The sequence below is a fragment of the Coffea eugenioides genome, unplaced genomic scaffold (assembly GCF_003713205.1).
Source record: "Coffea eugenioides isolate CCC68of unplaced genomic scaffold, Ceug_1.0 ScVebR1_3592;HRSCAF=4877, whole genome shotgun sequence".
NCBI lineage: Eukaryota > Viridiplantae > Streptophyta > Magnoliopsida > Gentianales > Rubiaceae > Coffea > Coffea eugenioides.
The window spans coordinates 341,425-350,245 of NW_020864184.1; the positions used below are offsets into that span (position 1 = coordinate 341,425).

The 8,821-nt window shown below is 38.1% G+C and overlaps 1 protein-coding gene across 2 annotated transcripts; it reads right to left on the bottom strand.

Annotated features, from left to right (window-relative positions):
• Positions 1-1,595: 1,595 nt before the first annotated feature.
• Positions 1,596-6,114, bottom strand: LOC113758053 (syntaxin-22-like). 2 transcript variants are annotated; one of them, XM_027301082.1, is made up of 7 exons: positions 5,459-6,114; positions 3,607-3,700; positions 3,062-3,201; positions 2,762-2,839; positions 2,516-2,673; positions 2,335-2,435; positions 1,596-1,957 (listed from the first exon to the last, which is right to left on the bottom strand). In XM_027301082.1, exons 1-7 carry the CDS (start codon positions 5,650-5,652, stop codon positions 1,892-1,894), a joined length of 831 nt encoding a protein of 276 aa, XP_027156883.1. In that variant the 5' UTR covers positions 5,653-6,114; the 3' UTR covers positions 1,596-1,891. The 2 variants fall into 2 exon arrangements, with proteins under 2 accessions (XP_027156883.1, XP_027156884.1); XM_027301083.1 differs by having other exon boundaries at positions 2,762-2,836; positions 5,459-6,108.
• Positions 6,115-8,821: the final 2,707 nt, after the last annotated feature.

Genomic DNA, 8,821 nt, shown 5'->3' on the forward strand with positions numbered 1-8,821 from the left:
GAGGTCGGAGGGTCTATTCACTAAGCTTATATCCTAGCCTGATCGTCCAGATGCTAATGGTCCAGGAATATAATCATTTAGGAGATGCTTTTTGAGCATTTGCAAGACAGTTTTCCTTGGGTGGAGACATGCTAATTGTGCTGATATTAGTTTCGGATACTAGTATTGATGAGAAGTGTGATGACATTTTCCATTTTATGATGGTCTAACACAATCTACTAGCTAATACTGGGCATTTATTTTAGATCTTGTTTTGAATTAAGGTCGTACTTTTCCAAGCAGGGCTCAAGCATAGACCTATTTCAAGTTCTAATTGAAGAAATGGTATCAGCATTTGCTATCCAAGGAAGTTCAGAGTTTCTGAAGAGATTACAGGACGGACTGAATCCATACCTATACTCAAATCATTAACCAATTATATGATTTCACTCAGCTTACGTATATTGCCTGCTACAAAATAAGGAAACCAATTTCAGATTGACGGACTGAATCCATACCTATACTCAAATCATTAACCAGTTACCAAGTATATGATTTCACTCAGCTTACATATATTGCCTGCCACAAAATAAGGAAACCAATTTCAGATTAACAGCAAAAGCAGAAGTTGACTATCTATGCGGTATAAGCCAGTCATCAATGCCGCATTTTTTCCTCCACGTAAATATCAACTTTGCCCCTAACCAGGTGCAATAATGACTTTAAGAGTAGCAAATTGCACTTTGTTATTACCGGCAACTGCAAAGAGATTGGAGGTTGCCAATACTACAAATTTGGAAACTTGTTCTATGTACTCCAGTGATAGCCTAAAGTGTTTAGCCACAAACATATACAAATTAGCATCCACGGACTGTCGACTCCGAAGCAATGTTCAAGATAAAGCAAAAAGAAAAATGAAATGTTAGCCAAACATTATCCAAATATCCATTTTATATACGTCAAAAAAAAGAAAACAGACCACTAGACGTGGTTAAGCAGTAGGAAGGGTTGGGAACCCTTCCAATTGCAGCGATCCGCTTTGTTCCGTTAGGAAGGTACAAGCTAAGCTTACTTAGCGACAACCGGCGCACCTATTCAACTCTCAAAGAATCTCCTAATGTCAGAACTCGCTGTAGCTCTTCCTTTTCCTTTAGTGAGTAATCCTTGAGTAAGGAGCACAAATGAGCTAATAGGAGTTCTTTAGTAGTGGAATTTTTAACGTACCGGTATGCAATCATCAACATTTTTTTCTCCTCTTATTCTGACTCCTAACTTCCTCTCATTATCTTTTAAGTGAACTTAGGCTTGGGAGGCCTTAGAAACGAGCTTAAAGAGTTCATGAGGAAGTCCTTTGTTATAAGTGAAAAAACAGGTCAAGCACCGGTTCTACCACTAGTGAGCCGACCCCTTCACCCCGACATGCCGCCCTATTCGCTGGCGAAGGAGAAGCGTACCCTGGGCTTTTAGTTCTGGGATCTTCTCCCTTAAGTTACAGCCGTCTCGTCTATGACCCAATAAGTGGAAAACTACACTCAATTAGAAAAGCCCATTAACCCAAAGAATAGCTTCCAAGCAAGGTGCCCATCCAACACAAACTTGCACACAATTTAGACCTATAATCACCTAATCAAAAAATCAGTTTTATATTTGATAAAAGCTTTATTACAAGACCGAACAGAAAAACCACAAACCCAAACACCAATTTACAATTTACAGCACCAACCACCACCAAAGAACTAAAAGCTTAGTATGAAATCCTCGCCACTAATCTTGTCAGTAACCTGATTTCAGCACCATCACCAATCGGCCAAAATGCCTCTCAGAACAACTTTGATGACACGTTCGACAAGATCATTTCCATCGTCATACAGCCCTAAGTTCTGTATGCAATAGTGCTCAAAACTTTTTCCTACTATGCAGCAAGGACTATGATCACAATTAGGAGCACAATACCAAAAATCACCAGCAGCAAGCATGTCTGCAATTTGTAGAAAACAAAGAGGAATAAGATTAAAGTAAAAAATGTAACACAAAATATATTGAAAAGAAGCAAGAAGTGGTATCAATGGCCTTAATACAGTGATATTTTTTATGAAAAATGAAGTTGATGGAAATCATTCTCATTGGAGCACACCAAGCGCAGACATAAAACTAAATCTGGGAAGAATTATTTTTGAACTTTCTTTTGTGTAGATAACAAAGGCAAAAGAAATTCAACTTGAAAACCCAGCCATTCCCTTTAATATGGATGAACCATGTGTCTACTGTAAAATAAACAGATGTAGTTGGTAGTTTACATAACTTTTTAGAGTCAACACGGAATGGAAAAAAGGTACAAAGCTTATATAATATTACCAGAGATGTGTTCGATTTTTGGGTTTTTGCCGCCTTGGCAAGTTGTGATTTGCCCTGTGCAGTTGCAGCATGAGCGTTCTCAACATTGGAACCAATATCGTCTGCAAATAATGCCCAACAATTAGCTAATATTTCACCAAAAAGATCAGAATACGACTATCAATAATCTACATGAATTTACCAATCATAGTTCCCTGTTCGTGAACCAGCACCGCAAGATCTTTAAAGATCTCATTCACTTCACCAATTTGTTGCTGTATTTCTTGTATACCCTGTTCTCTTTCCTCTACTATAGCCTCATTGAAGGCAATCTCATTATCTAAAAATAGAACCTCCTGTCTGCAGCAGAAAAGCTACAAAACTAAGACATATGCTAATCCTCTTGATATACTTAGTTATTTAGCAAGTGCAGTGTCGACATGCACACCTTCTAGATTCTACAAGGAGAGCTCGCTGTTCTGGACTCTTGTCTGAACTTGCATCTATCTCACTGGCTGTGTAGCTGCTGATGCAATACCACGATTTCAGAAAGCCAAGCAACAGAGAAAATAGACCTAATATTGAGTATAATCACTACTTTGATAAAAACTAATCCAACTTCTAAACAGGTTGCACAAATTATATAAAACGAGGAACATTATATAGCTAGCATACTGCAGATTTTCCTCCAGACGGAAGATCTTTCAACAATGAATTCATACAACTTCGTACTTTCCTTAGTGATTACCTAGAAGGTAGAACTGCTTGGGGAACAAAAGGTGTATATGCTGTCTCCCTCTCAGCTGCAAGCCGTTGAGCTTTCTGAAACTCTTTTAGTACTACCTGGAAATCTTTAGCAAGCTTAGCATCTGTAATTTTCTTGCTGGCCTGCAAGTGGACAAGCACTTCAGTGCAACAAACAAATACAGACAGCACTAAGAGAAAAGAAAAGGATGGAGGGAATAAGGAAGCAATGGACAAAAAGAATAAATCAATAATGTCCAAAGTTTTACTCTCAAAAGAGACAAATGGTCATTAATATATGAAAAGCATCTCATATATATGATCGACATGAGCCCAAGGACGAACAATCAAATGCAACCATACTAGAGAAGATATGAAAAGAGAAGCATATAGTGAGGCTCAGAGAAGATTGTCACTTTAGCATTTTACATCAGTGCAGATACAAATAAAGAGAATGTCTGCGGAGTAAAATGAATGTAGGAAGGAAGGGAAAGATACAAAGTTGGTCCCAACATGAATAAGAGACTCACAGACTTATAGTACACTTACACTGACTTCAACTCGATGGTCTGTTTCACTAGCAAGCTTCAGTTTTGCTGACGTATCTTTAACCAACTGTCCAATATGTAGTCTTGTCTTGTGCCTATATTTTGAGTAAAATGAGGTCAGTAATCCTAAAAGCATAAAGTTGTACTAACACAAATGAATTTGAATCAAGTAACAAGACCACAACCGGTTTTAGTTCTTACTTAAGAGTAGTCTGAAAATGAGCAGACAAGCTCATGTATATTTGTGCAATAAGTGATAGATGTCAAATGCTCAAGTTACACAGATGTCAGCTCAAACTTCAACCAGGGTGGATAGCAATTATGGAAGTAGTGCTAGAAGTCAAAAAATCACTAATTATTTAGCCAATAGCAATAACCTGACTATTTTTAATACTTGGCAACCTAACAATTTCATTTGGTTTTCCTCTCTCTTGTCCTTGGATAGAAGGCAGGTTGATTGGATCCCATCAAATCAGCAGTCAGCTTTCAGTTCTGCCAGTTCTCTGAAAAGGCTTGGCGCCTAGACTACTGCCAGGCCAAATAGTGCGAGCACTAAGCCTGTGGGCTCTCTAGGTATGATGTAAACCATGAACAAGATTAATTACATGTTAATCATTGCATCAGTCAAGCTGTATCACTCTTTGAACTATCATCTATGACTCCAAACAACATTCTCTCTCAAAGGCCAAGTCGACTCACTCATCCATTCTCTTAAAAGAGCACTTCTCCTGAGGAATTGTAAAACTTGTCTAAGCCTAGAACTGAATGCAATGGATAACATATAATACTACTTCTCATAGCCTCTCCCAGTCCCAACCTTCTAGATGTAGAAGCATTGATCACCTTCTAGCTACCATTTTGGCTCACTATGACTTGTTGGGATGAAAAGCGAACCCTGAACAAAATTTTCACATAGCACCTCATTAATTTTTATAATCCTTATTCAAATCAATTCTATGAATATTTCTGAATTTTTTGGTCCTGTCCATGCCTCAGGAATCAGGAAGGACACCTCAATACTTGGGGCTTTGACCAAGTGTTTACCCAAAAGGACCTAAACCTCCACCTAATGCCCTGCAGCAAACTCACCTCTCTTCACATTGTCATGCCTTTGAAATAGCCTTTTCAAACAAATGTTTTTTGCTACTGAAATAGACTGTTTGTCACCCCGATAAAACAACTTTCCAGGAAATCATTCATATTTGACCATGTTCCCTAAAAAGGCCAATTACCCTCCCACTTAAGTAAACTTCTACACCACGAAAGGTGAACAACTTTCCTGAACCTTGATGAATTGATAAACTATAATCATAACTCTCCCCTTTCTGCCCACTGCTACAACAACTTAATTTTGGCATGCAACATTAAGTCCTCAACTAGTTCCTTCCTGTAGTACCATGCCCATAAAAGCTTTTCTTTCTTCATGCTTAATCAAATCAAGTCTATTTTTTTAAGTACGAATTCAGATATTATCTTCATTATCCATCAATTTACTAGATAAGCCATCAATTACACCGCGAACAATCAGTATATCATAGATATTAATACATCAAAATCATGCAGAAGAGCAGTAAGAAATGCATCATTTAAAACAAATTACTTAACCTCTGCTATACAAACTAGAATTTACTGGGAACGTGAAAAAAAAAAAAAAGGAAAAAAGGCTAACTGAAAACAAACACGACAGTTGTAAAGAAAGATTTTTATTTTTTCTAAAAAATTAACACCATGAATGCTATCAAAACCCGCTACAGAAAAATGTAAATTGAACGAAATTAAATGACATCCAAATCCAACTCATCATGATTACACTCAAAATTAAACAAAAGATTAAAATAACCAAATAAACTTACAGCTTCTCACGGAGTTCAGGGGTATCTCTAGGGGTTCCGAGGGTATTAACTAGCCTTTGGAAAGTGGAGACGGCTGTATTGATCTGAAAAATCCCAGAAGCCACTGCTTGGGTGGGATCTTGTTTCCCATTGATCAAGTCTCGGGCCGCCCGCCACCCAATTGCCCGACCCGATTCAAGATCTTGAAAACTCATACCTCAAACCCCAAGAGAATTCCACAACAATGAAAACGTGTGTCACCTAAAGACTATCGCTTTCTGATATTGGGGATGTATGGAGTCAATTTGAGATTCTGAAACAAGATGGAAACCCTTGGATTCGGGGCTCCGTCCAAGAACTTTTCACGGGGTAGATGATGTGGGCCCATCATCTACGGCCGAAAACACGGGGAACAAATATTGCAGGCGGTGACGTATGAATTAGGGAAGTTGGGCAAAAAAAGGAAATGAATTTCTTTAGTAACTCTGTTCCAATTGGCGTTAAGGGTATTCATAAATTTAAAATCAAAATTTGGTAGGATTAGGGCGGGATTAAAAACTTTTTCAACTTAAAAAAGTTGGGAGAAATTGGCAATAGTGAATTTTCTAATAACAAAATAGAATATCAAAGAATCACAGTCAAAAATTCATTCAGTATGCATATATTGTCGCCATATATCCTTGTAATCCATTCCTTCAACAAAATTCCCCTGCATAGCACAGTCATAAATCTCTGTCGTCCTTTCCTTTGACTCTTAAACAAACTCTATCGTAATTGGCAACTACTATGAGATGTGCACTAATACAGGTTGATTTAACTTGTCAATAACTGAGACAAATATTTATCGACTGACAAATGCATAGTTAGGACTTGTGAGTGGTTCATCTAAAATCCACTATATGGACAACTCTATCTAAGGTAAATGCTAATATTATAGGTAATTTGATTATAATATATATGTTATCTAGTGGAGTATGATTTGAAAATTACAAGGAGTATGTTATTACCCTTTTATAGAGAACATACATATTTGAAAAATTATTTTACAAACTGATGTAAAGTATGTAATATGTGAGGACCCGAATTTTAATTTTTCTTACTTTTATTTCATTTTACTGGCTTATTTAATTATTTATTTATCCGTTTATTCCGAATAATTTATTTCATTCATTTTAAATCCGTTTGTACGCAAAAATGCCTCATTTATATTTTTAAAACGTTTCAGAAAACGTTTGTACGCAGATGACCCTAAAAAGGGTAAATTGGTCAAATGAATTGACGATTTATTCAAAATCGACCAGGTGACCCTAAAAGGGTAAATTGGTCAAATTGATGATTTATTGAATGAATTGGGAAAATGGATTGGTTGAATTGTCCGGCTATTAGTGATTTCAGAAAATTAGTCTATGAGCCTTCTAAAATCAAGATTTGGCCTCCATATTTATCATCTCAAACATGAGGAATCACTTGTGAATTTTCTTCAAATTAATGTCCTTTACGCACAGGATTTTTACCAATTTTTGATAAAAATGGCCAAAAAGTGATTATTAGATGCTCATATTCCAAAGATCACTCCATGAAAATGATCGGATCCTACCCTACCTAGTGCACTACCCCTTTGGATGGTACAAAAATGTAAACGTGCAAGTCTCACTGGATTAAGTATCCGAGACACAAGGTGGCTTATTCCTAACACGGGATTCCCTATGTGGCATTCCCTTTCTATGGTTTATGCATGATGCCAGTTATTAAAGCGAGGTAAATATGTGACAAATATGACCTAAAGGACATAAATAATGCAACGGGGGGAAAAGGTCTAAACATGAAATGTATTTATTGGAAATCAAGTGCAATAACTGAAATTTAAACATGTGAGCTATCTAGTGGGTGAGTCACTAAAAGAGTGCCAAAAAGGCCTCTTATTGCTAAGGCACATGAATGCAAGCCAAGAAAACAAAAGAATGGTTAGTGCAATTGATAGTACACATAACACATTGGGAGCAATTAAGAAAAGAAATACAATAAAACAAGTGAAAGGGGTGGAACCCCTTCCCTCGTGCCTAATGTGCTTAAAAGGGTGAGGCTGACTCTAACTTAGGCAAACTCTAACATGGATGCATGAGGCCGGGGCTCACTAATGCCTAGACTCGATGAAGCTTCGGTTCCCAAGCCTTCAGACCTAAAGGCAAAGGGTCATCACTCCCAGGGCCTTCGATCGGTGGCTCGAGTGATCCCTTAGGTAGCGCTATGGGCGCAGAGCACACCATCCGCCTACCCAAGGCAATCGATCCTAGTCCTACAAGGCGGTGTGGGATGGCGCCCACGAAAAACAAAATAAAATGGGATAAAGCAAGTAAACGTGCACGTATGAAGTGCTCCCCTATTTTGAGGGAAGGGGTGAGAACCACGCGAGGCTCTAAAGGTGACACACCCCCCCCAAATGCAATGCAAGCGCGAGATAAACAAGTAAACAACATCCAATCAACCAATCACACATACGTGAGTGAGAGAATAGTTGGATACGCGCGCGAGACAAATGGCCCTAAAAATGGAAAATGCAAGCCTAATATCCAAATGCAATGCATAAAAAGGGTAGAAAAAGGGAAACGAATGGCTAAGTCAAATGCTTGGACCCACTTAGGAAGTCCCCAGTGGAGTCGCCAACTGTCGCGCCCCACTTTTTGATTGTGTAGTGTGTGTGGTGTGTGAAGTGTGGTGTGAACGTGTGCAAAATGAAAAGTAAAAAGGCCATGGGACTTTGGAAAGCGACGATTTGGCCAAATGAAATTTTAAAAAAGGGTTTTTTAAATATGAAAACGGAGTCGCCACTTGGTATAGATTTGGGGTGTACCAAGTCACCCAAAAAGTGTTTTTTAAAGACAAAGTAGTAAAACCCTTTTTAAAACGACTCCTAGTCCACGTAAGCCAAAGAAAAAGGTTCGGGGGTCACGTTTGACAAAGGGGAAGGCAAGGATAGAATCCAAGGCACCCCTTTGACCTAGCCAAGGCTAGTTGCGCGACTTAACCTTACCTTTCCTAATTTTCTACCCAATATATGTTCGCACGTTGGATATGACTATATGAATGCAAAACGGAAAGAAAAATGCAATCCTAAATTCTACGATGTCTCTCGTGAGGCTTTTGGTCCCAAACCACATGAATTGTGGCGGCCAACAAAGGAAAACCCCATAGAGGTCGATTAATGCAAATGAGACTCAAGTGTGCAAGTGTGAAAGTGTATGAAAGAAATTAAAAATCCAAGTGTTTGTGTGCAAGTGTATGAAAAGGTGCACGTGTGTAATTGTATGAAAATTCCAAGTGTTTGTGTGCAAGTGTATGGAATATAGTGATAAGTGCATATAGGTGTAATTAAATGCAATTTTG

Coding starts and splice junctions, on each gene's coding strand:
- LOC113758053 (XM_027301082.1), bottom strand. CDS start 5,652: ATGAGTTTTCAAGATCTTGAATCGGGTCGGGCAATTGGGTGGCGGGCG. Junction 3,701..5,458: donor CCTGAACTCCGTGAGAAGCT/GTAAGTTTATTT, acceptor CTCAAAATATAG/GCACAAGACAAGACTACATA. Junction 2,840..3,061: donor CAAGCAGTTCTACCTTCTAG/GTAATCACTAAG, acceptor GTATTGCATCAG/CAGCTACACAGCCAGTGAGA.